Genomic DNA, 23,641 nt, shown 5'->3' with positions numbered 1-23,641 from the left:
TCATTGGATGGTGGGAAGAAACCGGAGAACCCGGGGAAAACCCACGCGGACACGGGGAGAATATACAAACTCCTCGCAGAAACGCCCACCAGCCTGGCAGGACCAGGGCCAGCAGTGTTCTTGCTGTGTGTAAAGGAGGAGAATGGGGAGGAAGGGGGGTTTCTTCCAAACGAAGACAAAGTGGACTGTGGTTATTTATAGTAGCTTCGGACTTATATAAAAGCCAATACAAGACCGGCTGTGATAAATCATAAGCACGTGATCCTCTTAAAATTAGATTATAAATAAACTTTACTTAAAACTAGTGCTGTCAAAATTAGTGCGTTAACGTATGCGATTAATTTGAAATATTTATCCCGTAAAAAAAAAAAATTTTAAGCAGTTGCAGTTTTTTTTCCTGCTGTGGCCAATGTGTGTTTAACATGCAAAGAAATATGGATAAGACCAAGACCACTTTTAGAAGGAAAGTTTCAGTATAAAACAAGTTTCAGTATAAAACAATTAATCTCGCATCACCAGGCTATCCATGACTTTTAATAAGAGTATTATCTTAATCATATTAAAAGCAGAGTATTGGTGTCCATGTAAAGGTACTCAGAAAGTGCCGGATGATGTTGCGAGCTGTCAAAGACGGCGCATTCGTCTGCCTTTAAGTTGATTCCATGCGCCCTCAAATGTTCCATTAAGTTTGACGTGTTTCACCCTTAATCGCAACTTTTGTAAAGCATCCGTTTCGCATTGTTGTTTCAGAATCCTTGTGAAATACAGCCAAATTTTAGAACGCTAAGTTTAAACAAATTTGATGAACGTGATCATGCGTGTTGATGAAACTGAAGGGGTCCCTCACTCACCGGCTGCGCTGTCCTGTGCTGACACCAAAGTTGTTTAAATCTGTAGAGATGGTATGACCAAAGTCCCTGTAAGAATTAGTCTTTGGTGTGCCACAACGCGTACCTATGGGTGCCTTTGATGTACCCCTTATGCTTCCTACGTCCTTGTCATAGCACCAGTGGCAACAAAATTAGGCACTGAAATCCGTATGCTGATTCGGTGATCCTGCTTGTGAGAGACTGTTCTCACCCTCATCTCACATCATTCAAAACAAAAGGTCCACATTGTCCTCTAATAAAGTCAACAGACTAGACTTAGCAACTGGATGAATGGGTGAAAATGGGAGATGGGGTGATTTATTGGACGAAACTGGAGACGGGTGTTAGTCGCGAGCCTTGATAATGTCTCTAGGGGCCCCCTATATGTCCTAACGCGGCGGATGCCCTTCCAGCCGCAACCCATCTCTGGGAAACATCCACACACACACACTCATACACTACAGACAATTTAGCCTACCTAATTCACCTGTACCGCATGTCTTTGGACTGTGGGGGAAATCGGAGCACCCGGAGGAAACCCACGCGAGTGCAGGGAGAACATGCAAACTCCACACAGAAACGCCAACTGAGCCGAGGTTTGAACCAGCGACCATCTTGCTGTGAAGAGACAGCACTACCTACTGCACCACTGCATCGCCATATTAAAGGCACATGTATACTTTAAACCAGTGGTCTCAAACTCAGTTCCTGGAGGGCCGCAGCTCGGCATGGTTTTCCTCCAACCCTAATCAAACACAGCTGATCCAACTAATCAAGGTGTTCAAGATTAATAGAAATTATTAAGCAAGCTTGAGTAAGAGGTGGTTGAAGCTAAACTATGCAGAGCTGTGGCCCAGGAGGAATTAAGTTGGAGACCACTTGTTTAAAGTATACCTTTAGTATGCCTCACCTAGCCTTTTCCCATGTTCCTGTTTTTTGTATTTACACGTGTTTTAATCTTGGACTGATTTGTATTTTTGAAGTGTTTTCTGCCTGCCATGACCATTGCCTGTCTTTCTAGATTACTCTATTGCATTACTCCTTTTTGTACCATATTTTATCACTATTGAACCGTCTTTGTATATTTACAGTCTTTGGACTCACCTCTTCATGATCTGAATCTCTAAACTCCATCTGCCCTTGTTCTTGACACTGAGCTCCTGTCGACACTGTTTGATGGCGATCTGAATGCTGGTCTCCTGTACACACACACACAAAGACATGACAACATATAAGACATTAAAGGTACACAGGGTTGGAAAGAAATGAAATAGAGATAACGATGTTGCGTACTAAAATACAAAACATAAATAATTATAAACACAAAACATAAGAATTTAAATTAATTTTAATATTTAGGTAAAACATGAGGATTATCTGGCAACAGGTTCTTTTAAAAAAAAAAATTTAACAAAAAAAGACGGACCAAGAAATATTTTTGATTTACATAAAAATTTTAAGTTTGACCAAAATTAAATTATACTTTGAGAAACATTTTTTTGCTGTAAGAAATCTTCAAAAATTTGGTTTAAAGTTTTTTTTTTTTCTTTGTGTAGCGAAATTTACAGAGGATATCCAAAAGGCGGCTCTTCATTTGCCGTTTCCTAAAGCACTTCCTTCTGTTCTGTTCACTTCTCATGACAACGGCCACTGCACCCGGAAATATGAGTAAAAGAGCAGCTATAGAGCAATCCTGTGACTAATCAAATATCTCAATGACATCATGACGAAATTCAAGAGTCGTATATAGAAATATATATTTAATCTGTGCCACAGTGAGGTCTGAAAGTCTGAAACTTCTGCTGAAAATGATTCTGGTTTGCATTTATAAATATTATTTTTTGATTATTCAAGATAATTTCAAAGTTCTGTTGGACAGCATTCCCTCACACACACACACATATTTCAGAAAGTGGTCATTAACATCCGCTTCAACACTTTAATTACTGATGACACAACATGAGGTCATCACTGACCATCACAGAGTTTGAACAACAAATATATATATATATATATATATATATATATATATATATATATATATATATATATATATATATATATATATATATATATATAAAATATATCACTGAGCACAAATGTATTGGGTACATTGCCTCAAAACTAATTAATTATTTAATTACTTATATAAAGTTTAAAGTTGTATTTGAAATACTTTTCTCACTTTATTTTTAAATATTTTTAAATAATTTGTCAAATAAGAACTGGGTTTAATTAGCCTTGGGTACATTGCTTTAAAAAGTAATTAATTATTATTAAAATTATCAAAGTAGTACTTAAATTACATTTCTAATTTTATTTCTAAACATTTAGTTTAAAGCCAGGATTATTCTCCAAAATATCTGAATAGCATAAACAAATATTTTCTGCGCAGAAATAGCAAAAATAAATATTAAGTTATAATAAAAAGTTATAACTTAAAAATTTAGTTGTGACCTGATTAACTTATGAAATAGGTTAAAGTAATATAAAGACATTTGTTATCACAACTTTGTCACAATTGTAAGTGTACACTCAAATGTTTCTTGCTGCTTGTTCAAAATACTTTAAAATGAGCTGAAAAATCTAAATTCTTGCTAAATGGTTTTATGTTTTTTCTACTTAAAATTGTAAAAACAATTAAGTTAACTTAATCGAATTGTGTTTGCGCAGCATAAAAGATTGAATGAATTGTGTGGAAATTTTCACAGCGTTTTCTTAGTTTTGTCTGTCTGTCTTGAAGTCAGAATTATTAGCCCCCCTTAATTATTAGCCCAACTGTTTTTTTCCCCAATTTCTGTTTAATAGAGAGCAGATTTTCTCAACACTTTTCTAAACATAATAGTTTTAATAACTCATTTCTAATGACTAATCTAGTTTATCTTTGCCATGATGACAGTAAATAATATTAGACTAGATATTCCTCAAGACACTTCTATACAGCTTAAAGTGACTTTTAAAGGCTTAACTAGGTTAATTAGGTTAACTAGGCAGGTTAGGGTTATTAGGCAAGTTATTGTATAATGATGGTTTGTTCTGTAGACTGTCGGAAAAAATATAGCTTAAAGGGGCTAATAATATTGACCTTAAAATGGTGTTTAAAAAAAATAATAACTGCTTTTATTCTTGCCGGAATAATAAAATAAGACATTCTCCAGAAGAAAAAATATTATCAGACATACTGTGAAAATTTCCTTGATCTGTTAAACATCATTTGGAAAATATTTTAAAAAGAAAACAAAATTCAAAGGGGGGCTAATAATTATGACTTCATATCTATCTATCTATCTATCTATCTATCTATCTATCTATCTATCTATCTATCTATCTATCTATCTATCTATCTATCCATCCATCCATCCATCCATCCATCCATCCATCTATCCGTCTATCCGTCTATCTGTCTATCTGTCTATCTATCTATCTATCTGTCTATCTGTCTATCTGTCTATCTATCTATCTATCTATCTATCTATCTATCTATCTATCTATCTATCTATCTATCTATCTATCTATCTATCTATCTGTCTCCCTCAGCATAATTGAGCACACCCCATTTTGCAAATAAAATTTTTCCTCCATTTCTCAGTGAATATAGGCAATGTATTTTGGTCCATTTAAACAAAACAGATTTAATAAAGATATGTTTATGAAAATAATATTTTAGTCACTAAACATATTTAGAAATTGAAAGATTATAATTAATTCAAGCAAAATTTTGCAAAAAATTACAACCTACAAAATTCAAACTACATTTTTCTTTTTTTTTTTGCTTCTCTTTTGCTCTTTTTTACATTTGTATTTAATATTTTTCTATAACATATAAATCTCTCTATTTAAAAAATCTAACATTTTTGCTGCTTGTTCAAATTAAAACAACAAAATTATTTAGTGTCGTTTGGGACAACTTAATTGTTTTATGTTCAACCCACTTTAATTAGTTGCGTTAACTTAATTGATTTATGTTGGGACAATATTTTAACAGTGAAGTTCCCAAAACCGGACGTACATCCCATACTTTAAAATGCATTAGGAAAGTGTGTAAAAATATCACCTGGAGACAGTAAAACCTGACATTCCGGTGTGATGACGTGGATCTGATGTCCATCCTTTAATGTGCTTCATCAAGCATTAAGTATCAGTTATGACTGAACAAACAGCAGTAATTACAGCTGTCTGTCAATGTTTAATCCGCTTCCTCTCAACCTGCATGAATGTGTGACCGATCATGAGGTCATCCGTATCAGGAAGTGAGACGCAGCAGGTGGATGCATTTCCTCTTTTATTCATTGTGAACCTCTCATTGTGTTTAGAGTCTCTGTGAAGCTTCAGTAATGGGAATCTGAAGTGTTTCTATTTTAAGACTTTCACACACTTTTATTCTGACATACTGCAGCGGGACGGGTGGGCTGTTAACTGGAAGACTATTTATAATTTACCTGGTTAATCACTGTGCCAGACTACAAATGTGGTTATTTTAGTATCACTGATAAACATGAGTGCAAGATTACGCAAATTCAGAATTAGTATTTCCCGCATACATGGGGACAGATTTTTAAGAATAACTGATAAGCTTATAACTGATAAGTAAGGATGCACTGAATTTTTGGCCATAGAAAATTATCAGGATCATGGTAGTGCAGTGGGTAGCACAATCGCCTCGTAGCAAGAATATCGCTGGCCAGTTGGCATTTCTGTGTGGAGTTTGCATGTTCTCCCCGTGCAGGTGTGGGTTTCCTCTGGGTGCTCTGGTTTCCCCCACAAGTCTAAACACATGCGCTATAGGGGAACTAGTTAAACTAAATTGTCCGTAGTGTATGTGTGTGAATAAGAGTGTATGGGTGTTTCCCAGTGATGGGTTGCAGCTGGAATAGTATCTGCTGCGTTAAACATATGCTGGATAAGTTGGCTGGATAATCTGTGGCAATCCCAGATTAATAAAGGGACTAAGCCGAAAAGAAAGATTTTAGACGGAACAGGAGAATGTTGAATATTTAAACAGACAGCATTGATTTATAAAACATGTTTGACTTTGTAAAAATATTCTTTCTTATTTTTATATTCTGTTCTTTTATATTCAGGTGTATATCTGAACCTGAGACTAGATGCACTCAGATGAATCATGCATTATAAATAATATAATTACAGACCGGCTGCCTGACAACTCTATATTTCACAACATATCAGAACAGGAAACAATAAATCAGTGAAAAAACGCATCTGCTGCTCGATTGTAATAAAACACACTGACTGACACATGAGCTTTACAGTCATTTACAATCCACCTGATTCATTAATACAACACTTCAGTCTCATTTACACAACAGTCAGAGCCATAATTCAGCCCAAAAACACAGAAAGAAAAAAAACTTATTTAAAGCCTTTCATTGTTTATTTTGTATGGCTTTTTATGCTTTTGATAAGGGTTTTATAGCTTTTTAAAAAAATTTTTTATGGTTTTATTTTATTTATTTATTAAATATTTTATTATATTTTTATTACATTATTTATATATATATATATATATATATATATATATATATATATATATATATATATATATATATATACATATAAATATTTTATATATATATATATATATATATATATATACATATATATTTTTATATATTATATAATATTATATATATATATATATATATATATATATATATATATATATATATATATATATATATATATACTGTTTTTTTACAATTCTTTTAATAGCTTTTTATTATTTTTCTTTGACTTTTTAATTGTCTTTAAAAGCTGTTTTATTTTTGTTTTTTTATTTATTTGTATGATTTAATTTTATAATTTTTAATTGATTATGTTTTGTAAGTCTATTTGGACAAGAGTCTGCTAAATGTAAATGTTTTATTATTTTGTTACTTTTTATTATATGCTTATTCTCTGTCTTATTTATTTATTTTTATTTTGTCTTATTTTTCATGTCTTTTTGTATATTCGTTATAGCTTTTTCTCAGTTCGGAGGGTTACCAGCTAATTCACTCAAGATTTTAGGATACATACAAAATTCTGCTGCACGTGTGTTGACACGTACATCCTCTCAGTCTCACTTCACTCCTGTACTCCAATAGCTTTACTGGCTGCCCGTCAAGTTGATTTTAACATATAAAGCGGTTCATGCTTCTGCTCCAGGTTACATTTGTGACCTGATATCCATTTCCTCCACCTCTCGCTGTCTACGCTCTGCCTCTGATCCTATGTTGTTTCAGCCTCGCAGCACACACAGCACCATGGGAGGTAGGGCGTTCTCTTTCCGTGCCTCCAAACTGTGAAATGCTCTTCCCACTAACATTAGGAATGCTGGTTCATTGGACGGTTTTAAAAAGCTACTTAATACTCATCTTTTTAGGACTGTTTTTAAGTTGTAATATCTTTTATTCTTACTGTGTTTATTTTTTATTGTTTTACTGTGCTTTGTTGTTTTTACCTACTTGTAAGCGCTTTGAATTTTAAAAAAGCATGTTATTAATAAAATATATTATTATTATTAATATTATTTTAATGGCTTTTTATTCTTGTTTAAGGCTCTCTTTTTTATTTAGCTTTTAATGCCTTATTTCTATGGCTTTTTCTTTTATTGATGATTTTTCATTCTCCTTTTTTGGCTTTTTATTCTTACTCTTGTTTTGTTTCTCTCTATTTGGCTTTTTATTCTTTCTCTATGGCTTTTTTCTACTGATTGTTTTTCTAAAGATGCTCTAACACAATTAACATTGTAAAAGTGCTATAGAAAAAAAGACAACTTGACTTAAAATAGACAAGGATATTGTTGTAACACACAAAAATTATTCCAGCAGCCCTAAGAATGTTATTCTAGCATGAGTAAATCAGAGTAAATCAATTATTTACTGCGGGGAAAATAAGTATTAAACACTAAATTAATTAAAATTAATTAAAATTAAAATGTTTTTTTTCTGGGAATAACATTTTTAAAGGAGCTGCTGACATGGAATTGAAGCAGATTTTGGAACAATACAAACATAAACATAAAACAACACAAAAAATAATGAAATGACAGAAGGAGAAAGTGCTGAACTACTAAAATGTGTTTAATACTATATAATATATAAAAGGCTTGTTTGGTGCTGCAGCTTAAAACACCTCTCTCATATGAAGTTCTCACAGACTTCAACAGTGTCTAAATCTTGATGGTTCTGTAGATCTCTTCTATCTGATCTGAGCTTTATTTTGTATTCTCTATTGGATTCGGATCAGGTGATTGGCTGGGCCATTCTACAGCTTGAGTTTCTTTCTCTGAAAGCATCTAAGAGTCTCCTTGGCTGTGTTTTGGATCATTGACTTGCTGAAATGTGCACCCTGGTTTCATCTTCATCCTCCTGCTAATGTTGGACTGAAGCAGCTGATCTTCATTTACACTGAGGAAGGGCAGAGGGTTGCTGAAGACTTACTGAGAGATTTCAGCTGCAGTCTGGGCTTTTACTGCTGAACTACACCTTCCTTTCTTCATGTGTTCAATACTTTTCACCTGTGTCATTTCAATTTATTACACAGAACTTCACGTGTACACTAATTAGATTTGTTTTCTTTGCATATATGGATTTCTTTGGTTGTTAACAGCATCCGGTAAAAAATTCAAGTCAACAGCAGCTTTAGAAATATGTTTTCTGAGAAAAATAGTGACATGCTCAACACTTATTTCCCCCAAAGTATGAATGTGATGTTCTTGAGCAGAGCAATATTTGACCTTATTTTGCCAGAGAGTGACGTTGCCAAATCCTCCGGTTCCCAGTCGCTCCTTAAGTTCCCAGGGGCCGCACGTCTGTGGCTGCATGGAGGGCGGACGGCTCATGATGGCCCCTCACACACACACACACACCCTGCAGGAGAAAACAACATCTGTCTGCATATCTTATATTAAAAGCACACAGATCTAGCATATATTTATTAAGCTCATGCTCTGAATTGTATTTACCCAACACTTGGTTAAATATGGATGAAACCAATCATTAGATTTTTTTTTTTCAATTAAATTATTTTTTTAACCCAACAGTTGAATTTGTACATATTTGACCCAACTTTTTTTGTTAGTGTATAAGGACAAATTATATCCCTAGAAGCTCTCATCTAATCAATTATGTTTTATTAGGACAATAAAAATATTATTACTATTAGTGCAAGCATTATTATTTTATTATATTTTTAGATGTAATATTTTTTTATTTTAGAATTATTATTATTTAACTAGTGTAATTATATTTTTCTTTAGTTTTCTTTTAATTAAAATGTATTAAGTAACTATACGCAATTAATTACAATGTTATAAATTATTTAGAATGTTATTGTTTTGGTTAACTCTAAAAAACAAAAACAAAAAAAAAATAGTTGTTTTTAACTCAATGCTGGGTCAAATATGGATCGACTCAACCACTGGGTAAATTTATGAAACATTTTTTAACCCAATAGTTGGTTTTGTGCATATTTTACACAATGATTTTTAGAATGTATGAAGACAAATGATATCTCTGTAAGCTCTTGTATAAAAATGAATGTTTAATTAGGACAAAAAAATATTATTCCTATTACAATTAGTACAATTAATATATTTTTTATTAATATTAATATTTTTTTATGATTTTAGAATCATTATTTTAAAAATATTGCAATTATTGTTGTGTCTAGTTTTTTTTAATTAAAATGTATTTAGTAGCTATGCGTAATTAATTAGAATGTTATTAATTAATTAGAGTGTTATTGTATTGGTCCCACCAAAAAACAAATGTATTGTTTTAACCCAATGCTGGGTCAAAATGGACAAACCCAACCACTAGGTTATTTTTTTCAACTAAATGAAAAATTAAAAAAAATTAACCCAACAGTTGAATTTGTCCATATTTGACCCAACGTTTTTAAAATGTATGAAGACATTATATCTCTGGAAGCTCTCGTCTAAAAAATAATGTTTGATTAGGTCAATAAAATTATTATTATTATTACTATTAGTACAATGAATATTATTGTATTATATTATTTTTTATTATTGTTTTAGAATTATTGTATTATTTAAATATTGCAATTATTGTTTTCTTTAGTTTATTTTAATTAAAATATATTCAGTAACCATTATAATGTTAATAATCAAAACTTAAATTATTGTATTATTTAAATATTGCAATTATTGTTTTCTTTAGTTTATTTTAATTAAAATATATTCAGTAACCATTATAATGTTAATAATCAAAACTTAAATTATTGTATTATTTAAATATTGTAATTATTGTTTTCTTTAGTTTATTTTAATTAAAATATATTCGGTAACCATTATAATGTTAATAATCAATACTTATCTATATTATAATAATTATAATGTTATTGCGTTGGTCCCCCAAAAAACAAATGGGTTGTTTTAACCTGATACTGGGTCAAATATGGACAAACCCAACCAATGGGTTAATCTCTTAAATTAAATTAAATTAAATATTTTAACCCAACAGTTAGATTTGTCTATATTTGACCCAAGGTATAAGGACAAATTATATATCTTGAAGCTCTTGTCTGAAAAATAACGAACTACAATGTTTTATTAGAACAATAAAAGTATTATTGCTATTAATATTTTTACTTTTAGTATAATTATTATTATTTACTTTTATTTTCTGGATTTTATAATTAGTATTATTATTAAAACTATAATTATAAATTATATATAATATAATTATTTAACCTATAATTGTTTTCTTTAGTTTGTTAAATTAAAATGCATTTAGTAACTACATGATTAATTAGAACGCTGTTGTATTGGTGCACTGAATGAGTTTCAACCCAATGCTGGGTTAAATATAGACAAAAATGGAAAGGTCTCATTTAAATTGAATTGATAAAATCAATCCATTACCACTTCTGTCTATAAATGACCAAACATGTTAAGACAACCCAGCATTTATAGAATGTTTATTATTATGTATCTGGTTCTATTATGAGTGTATTTAAAGAGTATTTAGATGTACAAATGACAAAATAAGAGCCCGCATCGTCGTTCAGATGACTAAAGACTGATTTAAAATAACAAACACTTTTAAAACAGTGATAAATATGTGTATTATGCAGCTTTGATAAATGAATGGCTTTTTTATGACCTGTGCATTTTTTGTACACAAAATCGGGACAAATTTACATACAGCTGCTGAATTACAATACTTATTAAAATAGGATCATTCTTGTTTACAAAATATTATGTTGTAATTATTAGTATTTAGTAACTACGTAATTGATTAAAAATGTAGTGTATTCATTCACTTTTTCTTTGAACAAAAATCTATTAGTTTAAAGTTTCATACAGCTGTTAAATGTTGAATACAATAGTTATTATTAAAAATTATAATGATTGTTTTCTTTAGTTAATAGATTCATTGTTATTAGTACCTATGTAATTAAGTAAAATGTTATTGTATTGAATATATTATGCATTTGGTTTCTATTCTGGGTGTATGTGGATATAAATGACAAAATAAGAGTCACACAATAAGAGTTTATAGATTAATAATTATTATTATTTAGTAACTGTGTTATATTGTTATAGTTTAGTAACTGTAATTAATTAGAATGTTATTGTATTAGCTATATTATGTATTTGGGTCTATTTTAAGTGTACTTAGATATACAAATTATACAATTAAGATTACATACTCATTTGGACAACTTAAAAGCTGCGATTTTATTAAATATTATTTAACTTTGATGAATGAATCACTTTCGTTTTTAATAACCGGCTCGTGTTTGATATTTGTACACACAATCTGATTATCTTAAAGCTTCATACAGCTGCTGAATTACAAAATAACTCTACCTAAGTAAGTAAAGTAACGTTACATATGTTTAAGATTGTTTATGTGCGATAACACTCTTCGTGTTTACTGGAACTCATCGTGTCGTGAATGTGAAGTGATTTTACCTGCTGCTGTAAGACTGGATCTGACCTCCAAAATACACTTTTCTCCGTCTCACAGCTGATTATTCCCGCGACTTTTACACATTTAACGGATTTGTTCGGTAAATCAGACTGTAAAGAGGTTTGTGATTGTGTTTGAAAGCAGAAGAGCGTTGAGTTTCTCTACTTCCTGAAACTTTCCCCCGTAAGTACCGTAGAAGCGCAGACTCAAAAACAGACTTCCGTATTTTCAATAGCCTACTGTACTGTACATACTGCATACTAAAAATACTTCACGAAGAATTTTACATTTATTATTACCGAGATTAAAGATACTACAGTAATTATATAATAAATATTATGTTTTTTATTTGAATTAACCTGTTGGGGTAGTTGCTATGGTAACACAACTACTATATTTGGCTAATGTAAACAACTGTACTGGGTAAACATACGTCATGAAATATACAGCATTTATTATTAACTACATGAAAGATACGCAGTAGTTATAAATATAATGTTTTTGAACCGTAAAGTACTTCAATAAATATGTTGTAGTAACTCTGTAGTTAATATCATAACACAATAACTATGGTAGGCTAATATAAACAACTGTACTAGCTTTCTACTGTACTGTATACAAGACTGTACTGTACTGAAGAATTATAGGACATGTATCCTTACCTACACGAAGAATATTAGCTACTACTGTAATTATATAGTAAATCTTATGTTTTTTAACTGTACAGTAGTTGAATAAGTCTGTTGTTGCAACTATACTTACTAGTAACACACAACAACAATAGTAGGGTAAACAACTACTAGTTTTCTTCTGTACTGTATGCTATATGCTATATACAGCATTACCTACGTGAAAGATACTACAGTTATTATAGTAGGCTAATATAAACAACTAGGCTTAACATACTTCACAAAGAATTATACGGCAATTATTATACCCACATGAAAAATACAACAGTAATTATAAATATGTTTTTAACCGTAACGTACTTGAATAAATCTGTTGCGGTAACTCTGTAGTTACTATGGTAACACAACAACTATAGTAGGCTAATATAAACCACTGTACTAGTTTTCTTCTGTATTGTATACAACACTACTGTACTGTAGGTTAAGCATACTGAAGAATTATACAGGATTTATTATTACGTACATGAAGAATACTTCTGTAATTATACAGTCACAGTGAATATAATTTTAAACCGTAAAGTAGCCTACTTTAATTTGTTGTGGTAACTATGAAGTTGCTATAGTAACACGACAACAATAGTATGCTAATATAAACAACTGTACTGTAGGCATACTTTATGAAGAATTATACCACATTTATTATTACCTACATAAAAGATACTACAGTAATTATATAGTAAATATTATGTTTTTGATTTGAATTAATCTGTTGTGGTAACTCTAGTTGCTATGGTAACACACAACCACTATAGTTAGCTAATATAAACAACTGTACTGTAGGCTTAACGTACTTCAAAAGAATTATACAGCATTTATTATTACCCACAAGAAAAATACTACAGTAATTATAAATATAATTTTAACCGTAACATACTTGAATAAATCTGTTGCGGTAACTCTGTAATTACCATGGTAACACAACAACTATAGTAGGCTAATATAAACAACTGTACTAGTTTTCTACCTTTCCGTATAAGACATTACTGTATGCTAAACATACTCAACGAAGAATTATAAAGCGTTAAGTATTGCCTACATTTATAGTAATTACATAGTAAATACTATGTTATTGAACCAAGAACTTAATTAAATTTTTTTGTGGTAACTAGTTGCTATGTTAAAATACAATTATAGTAGGCCAATATAAACAACTTTACTAGTTTTCTACTGTATTGTGTAAAACACTACTGTATAAGAATACTCGAGTTATCATTACATGAAAAATATTTCTGTGGTAAATATTATGTTTTTAAACCGTAAAGTAGCTTAATTTAATTTGTTGTGATAACTGTGAAGTTGCTATAGTAACACGACAACAATAGTAGGCTAATATAATTTACAACCACGTTTATTATTGAATACATGAAAGATACTACAGTAGTTATATAGTAAATATTATGTTTTTGATTTGAATTAATCTGTTGTCGCAACTCTAGTTGCTATGGTAACACACAACAACTATAGTTGGCTATTATAAACAGCCATACTGTAGGCTAAACAGTCTTCACAAAGAATTATACAGCATTTATTATAACCCACGTGAAAGATACTAGTAATTAACGTAAATATTATGTTTTTGAACCATAACATACTTGAATAAATCTATTGCAGTAACTCTGTAGTTGCTATAGTAACACACAGCCACTATAGTAGGCTATAAACAACTGTACTAGTTTTCTACTGTACTATACGCACTGTACTGTCATATAGGCTAAGCATACTGAAGAATTATACGGCATTACCCACATGAAGAATACTATACTGTAATTATGTTTTCGAACAGTAAAGTACTTGAAATAATCAGATGTGGTAACTGGTTTCTATGGTAACACAACAACTATATTAGTGTAAACAACTGTACTAGTTTTCTACTGTACTGTGACACTACTGTGCTGTAGGCTAAACATACTTTACAAAGAATTATACAGCATTATATTAAACAGCAAGTTTGTGGGTTTCCGAGAGCTGCTTAAAATTTATGTGACCATGAAATAGGTTCGATCTTCCTCTATTTCTTTTTAGAGTATTTTTGACAGTGTATAAAGATTCAAAAACACTAGTATTTGCTGTGTTATTGCAAAACCTTACTTTAAAACAGTGTAACACATTACTTTGTTGTTTTATGTACAAAAAGCTCTAAATTGCAAAGTTTAAACTTGATATTTAGAAGAAATATCACCAGTAGTTTAAGAAATAAAAAAACGCATTTACTCAAACACAACAATAAATCGTTAACAGATTTTGATTATTTTCTCAGCTGAAGGAAGCAACTTAAACAGAGAGTGCATAAGTAGCTGTGCTTTTAAATCACTGATATGTTGTGCATCATATACAGTAAATATTAAGACTTTCAATGTTTTTAATCTTTGCTTGAATCACTCATTGTTATGATCATTTCCTCAGAAAGCCAGTTGCTGATGACGATGATTTCCTGCAGTGCCACCCTATTTGAGGACAGATTTACAGATACAACCTTGCTCGAGCTTAAAAGTAAAAAAAAAATAAAAATAGTTGTTTCCTGCATTTGTTTTATTTTTCTCTTCTTTTAAGTCTGTGCAAATTTCTACTCATTTATTGTAGGTATTATGGGTTAATTCAACTTTATTAAATTATTAATTAAAGCATATTAATACAGTATACGATATACAAAAGTTGTACAATCACTTTTATTTGTGGGATAATATCAGAAACCGCAAAAAAAAAAATGCTTTTCTTGTTTTGTCTTGTTCCTAGTCTAAATATTTATTTATTCTGAGCTCAAGAAGCATTTTCTAGACAAGTAAAAAGTCAGTAGCCACATTTATGGCCCCTTGTTAATATCTGGTGATTGTGGAATAGTGCCCATAGAGAAATGTTAAAGATTTTATAATCTCAAAATGCAATACAAATACCTATATACAATGCATACAGTTGTTCTTTAAACCACATTAGCTGTGCATACATACCAAGCACTTGTGATGTTGTTTGAATACAAGTTCTTAAGCAATATTTCTAAAAGTTTTAATACAAAGAAGATTGATATATCACCAGTAAATCATCAATAAACTCTATTTAGCACAGACAAAGCATTCTACCTAGGTCAAAAAGAAAAGGAACACACACTCACAAAAACATACATACATGCTAGAATATTGAATTAGAACATTGTGAATTTCTCTGTCTGGCTCACGGTAACAAGACAACTGACTCTTAAAGGGAATGTGAGATGAGACTCTGATTGGTTTAATGCACGTTATGCTCAAAATACACCCAAAACTCATAAAAAAAAAAGCACAACCCTGTTTAGACCATAGGGCGCAGAGCATATTAATGCATTTTTAAAATAGCAAAAGTGGAATTAGACATGACCTTAATGCTTTTTCAACATGCGCTTTAGACTTTGTGCTTAGATCATTAAAATAGAGCCCTTAAGGGGAAAGGAACTCTCTTTCCATCTTAGTCTAAACCATCCAGGAACCACACAGAGGACATCATCTTCAAAGATCATGAAATCTCTCATTTTGTGTGCCAGAAAAGGGTCTCATCTTCCTGCTTACCATCGCCTGCTGTTCTCCACAGTGAAGATAACAGCATTCGATAAAGGGCAATGTGTTAGAGATGGTGGGAGATCAAACATATTTCATGTCACAAAACTTTTAAGCAGTTCTTGGAAACCCACAAACTCGCGTCTCTGAGAGGTGATAAGAGCTTACATGCCACTTAAAGTTACCACAGAAATCATTTTGATAGTTGAGCCTTTCACACTTGTAAGCTTGTGGGTACAAGCTCTTATCTTATCTTTCCGAGAGCTGCTTGAAAAGTAATAAATATTGCTGATTTTAAGAAATTATAAGTCAAAATTAAGTGAGTTTTTCCTTAAAATGAGCAAAATAATCTGCCAATGTACTGTAAACAAATCTGTAAACTGTACAGTTAAAAATAACACGGCAGCTGTGGTTGACAGTAATTTACTGTTTAAAATACGGTACAAACTGTAAAATAAATGTTAAACTTTTTCATTTAACAACTGTATTTTTTTATTTCTAATGTTAAAACACCAACGTGACATGCAGGGAATTCTGGACAAGTCAATGTACAGTATGTGTCACGATTAAACACACAGTATCGCATAGAACTGCAAATCCGCCATAAAATATGACTACAAGATCCAGTCATGCACTGCACACACACAGCGGTTCCTAATCCTGGCTCATCGCTAACTCACACAGCTGAAGCTGCTCAAAGACTGATTAGTTGGACTATGTATACAGCACACTAACACAGAGACTTTGCTAAAACAGTTTCAAGAGTTCACATTTAGCTGATAATCAATAAAGCATATTTGGCATGCTGTCCCGGGAAAGAGCCCTGAGCTCGTAATATCCTCGAGCCCGGGGCTCCCTCCTGTTAGAAAGGCGAGAGAAGAGTTCGAGCTCAGGAAAAACTCCCCTGCTTGTCGTTGTGTGAGAAGTGTAAACTAAAGATTGTCTAAGGTGATAATTTGGTTTAGTCGATTGGCTATGGTTTATGTTTTTGGACGGTGGGAGGAAATCGGGGAACCCGGGAGAAACCCACGCAAACACGGGGAGAACATGTAAACTCCGCACAGAAGCACCGACCAGCCCGAAAGGAGGTTGGACCAGCAGTGTTCTTGCTGTAAAGCCTGGTTTATACTTCTGCGTCAGGTGACCGGCGTGACCCACGGCGCATGCAACGCGCGTGGCTGTGCATTTATACTTCTGCTGCTGTCTCTGTTGGTCTTAATTAACACTTCCAAAACGCTAGTGGGCAGTAAGGTGTAAATGTTCCTCTGTGTCGAGTTTCTTCTCTGCTGTTTTGCTTTTCCTGAACACTTCCGGGATGTACAAGTGGCTCAAACTTGTTAATTTTGAGGCAGGAACCGGCAACAACTTAAACTATGAGGTAAACACAAAACAAAACTTTCCATCTGGAGCTCCTTCATGGGACTCCACACTTGTAAACAATCGCTCCATCAGGCTTGCACCATTCACGCGGCTCTCGGTCCCGCCCAGACTCGTCAGCGCTACCAAGCCGACCAATCACAGAGCTTGCGCTACGCGTCGTTGCGACGTGTAGTTACAATTGCATGTCAGTGACGCCAACAGCCACGGCGAAGGGCTATGCGTCAGCGCCGTAGCATATGCCGGCGATTGACGCAGAAGTATAAATCAGCCTTAAGGCAACAGTAATAGCCACTGGGCCACCGTGTTGCCCTTTTGGAAAAAGGGGGGAAGTAGGGGTGGAAGGGGGGGAAGCTTCAAGACGAAGATAACTGGAGTGAAAAACTCATAATAGGGCAGATTACGGAGCTAATGAGTGCAACAACTTTAACTATGAGGTAAACACAAAACAAAACTTTGCATCCGGAGCTCCTTAACGGGACTCCACACTTGTAAACAATCGCTCCATTGGGCTAGCCCGCCCAGACTCATCAGTGCTACCAAGCCGACCAATCACAGAGCTTGCACTACGCGTCGGTGCGACATGTAGTTACATTTATTGAGAGGTGCACATCAGCGACGCCAACGGCCACGGCAAAGGGCTTTGCGTCGATGCGTAGGCTGCGCCGAAGCATACGCGTGAGCTTACCGCAGAAGTATAAATCAGCCTTTAATCTAACTGCTTTTAATGGGTAGCCTTTAAAACCCCCCTGAGTAGTTTTTTTTACAGCGGTCACACGATGTTATTTCAAACTACTTAAATGTCAATAAAGGTCAATTTGTTAAACTGTAAAGTTAAATTTTCAACATCAGAAGCAGAGCTCAATATCCCATAATGCAATTCACAACCATAAATACACAGAAAATGAATCACCGATTACGGAAACTGTTCATTAACACATATTTTTTCATTGGGCTCTTTACTTTCATGACCTTTTGTCATTTTCCATTTCTGCATCCAAATAAAGGGGTCTGTAGCTCTAAAATGTCCATTTTACAACAGCTATCCTGTCCCTAAATATCACGTCCTGCGTCATTATGAATAATCGGCTCACTAAAAGTGAATCTAATGAATCTTTTGGCCTGAGAGATATAAAAGCCCTCAGTTGTGGCCTGTGGAGGCGGTAAACAGAGGGTGAACAGCTAATAAATCTTCTTAATCAGATGCTCTCAAGAATCGCATGTTGCCACATCTAAGAAACTCTACGGTCACTTGCGTAGGGCTGTTTGGTGACGCTCTGTTATGGTCACTCGCTGATCTTCTGGTGAGAGGGATGAAGATGTGACGTCCTGTGTTTACACAGAGACTTCCTGTTATCATGTATAACATTTGATGCTCAAGAGATAATCATTGTGACTCATTCTGGAATTGCGAGTACAATTCATGCAATTACTTTAAACGGGAAGGATATACAACAAAGTGTAATGCGCAGTGAACTGAATCCGTTATTAAAGCAAAATAATGTGTATAGGAGACCTGTTATGCAGAATAAAACACTTATATGAAGGGTTTAAGTCTGCGAATATAACCAGCTTCTAATGATAATGCATTAATTGTATTTTTTATAATCACACTTTTCCTCTCAGTGCTTTACAGATTGTTCTGTCTTTTTATAACCGATGTAAAAGAGTTGACCAGAGCACAGACACATATTCATTTATGTTTAATTACAGAAATTACAAATAACGCAGAAAATAGATGTTTCATGTAAATGTTTATGTTACTTAGTAAAAGTAAACTCTTAAAGATGAAAATTATTTCATTATAATTAAAGCTGAGTGTCTGATTCAGGAGGCGGAGATGGTCAAAAATAGGTATTTAAGTTATTATTATTAAGAAATTATCCCTAAATACAAAGGTTAAAGATCACTTTTTTTAAAATGTATGTTATTCAAAATTGTAGCCTAATTATAAAATAAGCAGCAATAAGAGTGGATAAAAGCTGATCGTTTGTAAACATACTGTATGGGTATTGCATATTCTGATAAGGATGTTACACCAGTAGGTGGCGACAAACATGTATGTATATATATATATGACTAAATGTGAAAAAAAAAAAAATAAATATATATATATATATATATATATATATATATATATATATATATATATATATATATATATATATATATGTGTGTGTGTGTGTGTGTGTGTGTGTGTGTGTGTATATATATATATATATTTATATATATATATTCACATTTAGTAATTTATTAGACGCTTTTATTCAAAGCGATTTACAAATGAGGACAAGGAAGCAATTTACACAACTATATGAGCAACAATGAATAAGTGCTGTTGGCAAGTTTCAGGTCTGTAAAGTGTAAGAAGCAAAACATTAGTAATACATTTTTATTTATTTATTTTTTTGTAGTACAGTTAGCGGTGGAGCCAGAGAGGCAATTGCAGATTAGGAAGTGAAGTGGAGACTAAATAGTTGAGTTTTTAGTCCTTTCTTGAAGACAGCGAGTGACTCTGCTGTTCTGATGCAGTTAGGGAGTTCATTCCACCAACTGGGCAGATTGAATGCGAGAGTTCGGGAAAGTGATTTCTTCCCTCTTTGGGATGGAACCACCAGGCGCTGTTCACTCACACGACGTTTCTGTAGGGCACATAAATCTGCAGAAGTGAGAGCAGATAAGAAGGAGCAAAGCCAGAAGTCGATTTGTAAGCAAACATCAGAGCTTTGAATTTGATGGGAGCAGCAACTGGCAGCCAGTGCAAATGGATGAGCAGCGGAGTGACATGTGCTCCTTTAGGTTCATTAAAGACCACTCGTGCTGCTGCGTTCTGGAGCAGCTGAAGAGGTTTGATAGAGTTAGCTGGAAGCCCGCCTAGTAGAGAGTTGCAATTGTCCAGTCTGGAGAGAACAAGAGCTTGAACAATGAGTTCAATATGACGTTAGTTTAAGATGTTGCCTTGACGTTGGATTTTGGTCACTTTCCAACACAACCTATAATCAACCAATTATCAACATCATTTAATGTCATAATTAGACGTCAAAATAATGTTGTCCTTAGACGTTGGCTAAACATTAGACACAGACTGTATTTTGGTCACCTGACATCACAACCTAAATATAATCTAATATTAATGTCTTATGATGTTGTGTGCCTGCTGGGCAATAACTCTGCACTACAGAATGCTACGTTTACACACACACACACACAAATGACATGTAAATGCATCAGCTTTTTACAGCGTAATACTCACTTCTCTTTAGTACTTTTAAAAGGGCTACTTTTTACTCATACTTTGAGTTAGAGATCTGGACTAAAATTAGCTGTTCCCGCTAATGGGCGGGGGGGAGAACAAAACCCAAAACCACCCAGCTATACAGAGTCCAGACAGCCTACACTCTGTCTGTAGAAACACACACAGCACCAAGCAAGTAACACCCACACACAAACATCACACGCTCTCTCTTATTCACACACCACACGCATAGCACAAAGCTCTCTCTCTTATTCTCACACACACTCACAGACAGCAACAAACAAGCTAAACTCAGCATCACGCTGTCTCATTCACACACATACATACGCGTGCTCAAGCGTCAGGAGCGAAATTGTTAGACTGCCCACTCCTGTCCAAAAATACACCAGTTACCGACCGCTCCTGCGCTTTATTCGGAAATTTATTCCCGCGCTGAAAGAAATCTGGTCGGGTCCCGCGGTACAGCCCTCTACTTTGAGTGATATTTACAGCAGATACTTTTACTCTACTTTCACTACACTTTTAGGCAAGTAGTGGTACTTTTACTTAATTATGATTTTTTTTTTGATTTTTTGGCTTATATAGTACTTGCATTAACTGCAATAAAAAAAGCTTAAAAAAACTGTAATTCAGGGATGAAACAAATGGGTGAGTCAGTGAATCATTCACTGAAGCGATTCGCTCACAGCGAGCAGCTCCACTTATAAAATACACACCAGTTTTGTAGCGACATTAGTAGATCTATTTTCCTCAAAACTCATTTATTCATTCATTCATTTTCTTTTCAGCCTACTCCCTTTATTAATCTGGGGTCACCACAGCGGAATGAACCGCCAACTGTCAAGGTAATTGGTAATGTATTATATCTACAATCTAAATTGCACAATGTTAACTACTAGTTTATTAAACTGTAGTGTAAAAGCAATAGACAACCGAGCAAACATTTTGTCAACATCATCCTAAATTAACTTTTACCTCTTTTGAACTACACAAATAAAACATTTTTTTTATTCTGACCTTCCCTCACACACAGGGAAAACTAGACCAAAACCAAAACCAGAGGTCTGTAGCATCATGATTTAAGACGTCACAAGAGCTTTCCCCTTCAAAATACACGCACAAACCCGAATATACACCCACATAACAGTGGAATAAGCTACTAAACACATCAGGGGTTAGTGGTTAAAAGCACAGGCGCCCGAGGCAATTTACTCGTCTTTTGTGTTGTCTTAATTTTCTGCTGAGGAAAGCACTGAATGTTTTTATAACACTGACTCTGATGCACTGACAGATGTACAGTGAACCGGAAAAACTGGAATATCATATATTGAGTTATTATCCCACATGAAAAAAAATACCATTTAAAGTAAATGCAAGTGTTTTTGAACCATAATATAGTACTTAAATTAGTCTGTTGTGGTAATTTGCTACGGTATTACGACAGCTTTAAAAATATAATTTATAAAATTGCCTATTAGAGGGTACATTATACTAAAATACACCATTTTACTGAAGTAAAAAACCCACCGCATTTATTACATTTTATCAGAGCTGCCAACATGAAAACAAAAATACTAGTAATGTACAGTAAATACTGTAGTGTTTTTGAACCATTATTCATTCATTTATTTTCTTGTCGGCTTAGACTCTTTATTAATCGGGGTCGCCACAGCAGAATGAACCGCCAACTTATCCAGCAAGTTTTTACACAGCAGATGCCCTTCTAGCTATCCACACACACATTCACACACACACTACGGACAATTTAGCTAGATATTCTTCAAGACACTTCTATACAGCTTAAAATGACATTTAAAGGCTTCACTTAATTAGGTTAACTAGGCAGGTTAGGGTAATTAGGCAAGTTATTGTATACAATGGTTTGTTTTGTAGACAGGCTAATAATTTTGTCCCTAAAATGGTTTTTAAAAAATTTAAAACTGCTTTAATTCTAGCCGAAATAAAACAAATAAGACTTTCTCCAGAAGAAAAAATATTATCAGACATACTGTGAAAATTTCCTTGCTCTGTTAAACATTATTTGGGAAATATTTAAAAAAGATAAAATAATTCAAAGAAGGGCTACTAATTCTGACTTCAGCTGTATTAAAATATACAATATAGTAAGTAAATTGTAAGTTTTTGAGCCATACTACATTAAAGCACTTAAATTATTGAGGTAATTTTGTAGTTGCAGTGATAACAAAACAACCATAGGCTATATTATACCTTAATACACCTCGTTTACTGTAGTAAGCACTAAACTACACTCAACGGCCACTTTATTAGGTAAACCTCACTAGTGCCAGGTTGTACCCACTTTTGCCTACAGAACTGCCTTAATCCTTTGTGCCATAGATTCAACAAGATACTGGGAATATTACTGCATTTTGCTCCATATTGCATGATAGCATCACGCAGTTGCTGCAGATTTGTCGGCTGTACATTTATGATGCCAATCTCCCGTTCCACCACATCCCAAAGGTGCTCTATTGGATTGAGCTCTGGTGACTGTGGAGGCCATTTGAGTACAGTGAACTCATTGTCATGTTCAAGAAACCAGTCTGAGATGATTGAGCTTTATGACATGGAGCGTTATCCTGCTGGAAGTAGCCAACAAAAGATAGAGACACTGTGGTCAATAAGGGATGGACATGGTCAGCAACAATACTCAGGTAGGCTGTGGCGTTGACATGATGCTTGATTGGTACTAATGGACCCAAAGAGTGCCAAGAAAATCTCCCCCACACCATTACACCACCACCACCAGCCTGAACCGCTGATACAAGGCAGGATGGATCCATGCTTTCATGTTGCTGATGCCAAATTCTGACCCGAGCATCTGAATGTGTCAGCAGAAATGGAGACTCATCAGAGCAGGCAGCGTTTCTCCAATCTTCTATTGTCCAGTTTTGGTGAGCCTGTGTGAATTGTAGCCTCAGTTTCCTGTTCTTAGCTGACAGGAGCGGCACCCGGTGTGGTCTTC

General features: G+C 33.7%; 1 protein-coding gene across 5 annotated transcripts in view; it reads right to left on the bottom strand.

Moving 5' to 3' along the window:
• ikbkb (inhibitor of nuclear factor kappa B kinase subunit beta) overlaps positions 1-12,001 on the bottom strand; it is a 91,547-nt gene extending 79,546 nt beyond the window's left edge. For 4 of the 5 annotated variants that reach the window (XR_012383759.1, XR_012383760.1, XR_012383761.1 and 1 more), the window contains exons 1-3: positions 11,812-12,001; positions 8,608-8,740; positions 1,974-2,068 (exon numbers count right to left, since the gene is read on the bottom strand). Coding sequence is in view for 2 of the 5 variants with exons in the window: in XM_073909658.1 (XP_073765759.1) it covers positions 1,974-2,068; positions 8,608-8,712 (200 nt within the window). In the remaining 3 variants the exon portion in view is untranslated. The remainder of the gene's footprint in view (positions 1-1,973; positions 2,069-8,607; positions 8,741-11,811) is intronic. The other variant, NM_001123265.1, reaches the window with a different exon arrangement.
• Positions 12,002-23,641: the final 11,640 nt, after the last annotated feature.

Source organism: Danio rerio, chromosome 8 (assembly GCF_049306965.1).
Source record: "Danio rerio strain Tuebingen ecotype United States chromosome 8, GRCz12tu, whole genome shotgun sequence".
NCBI lineage: Eukaryota > Metazoa > Chordata > Actinopteri > Cypriniformes > Danionidae > Danio > Danio rerio.
This window is presented reverse-complemented; position numbering and strand designations above follow the sequence as displayed.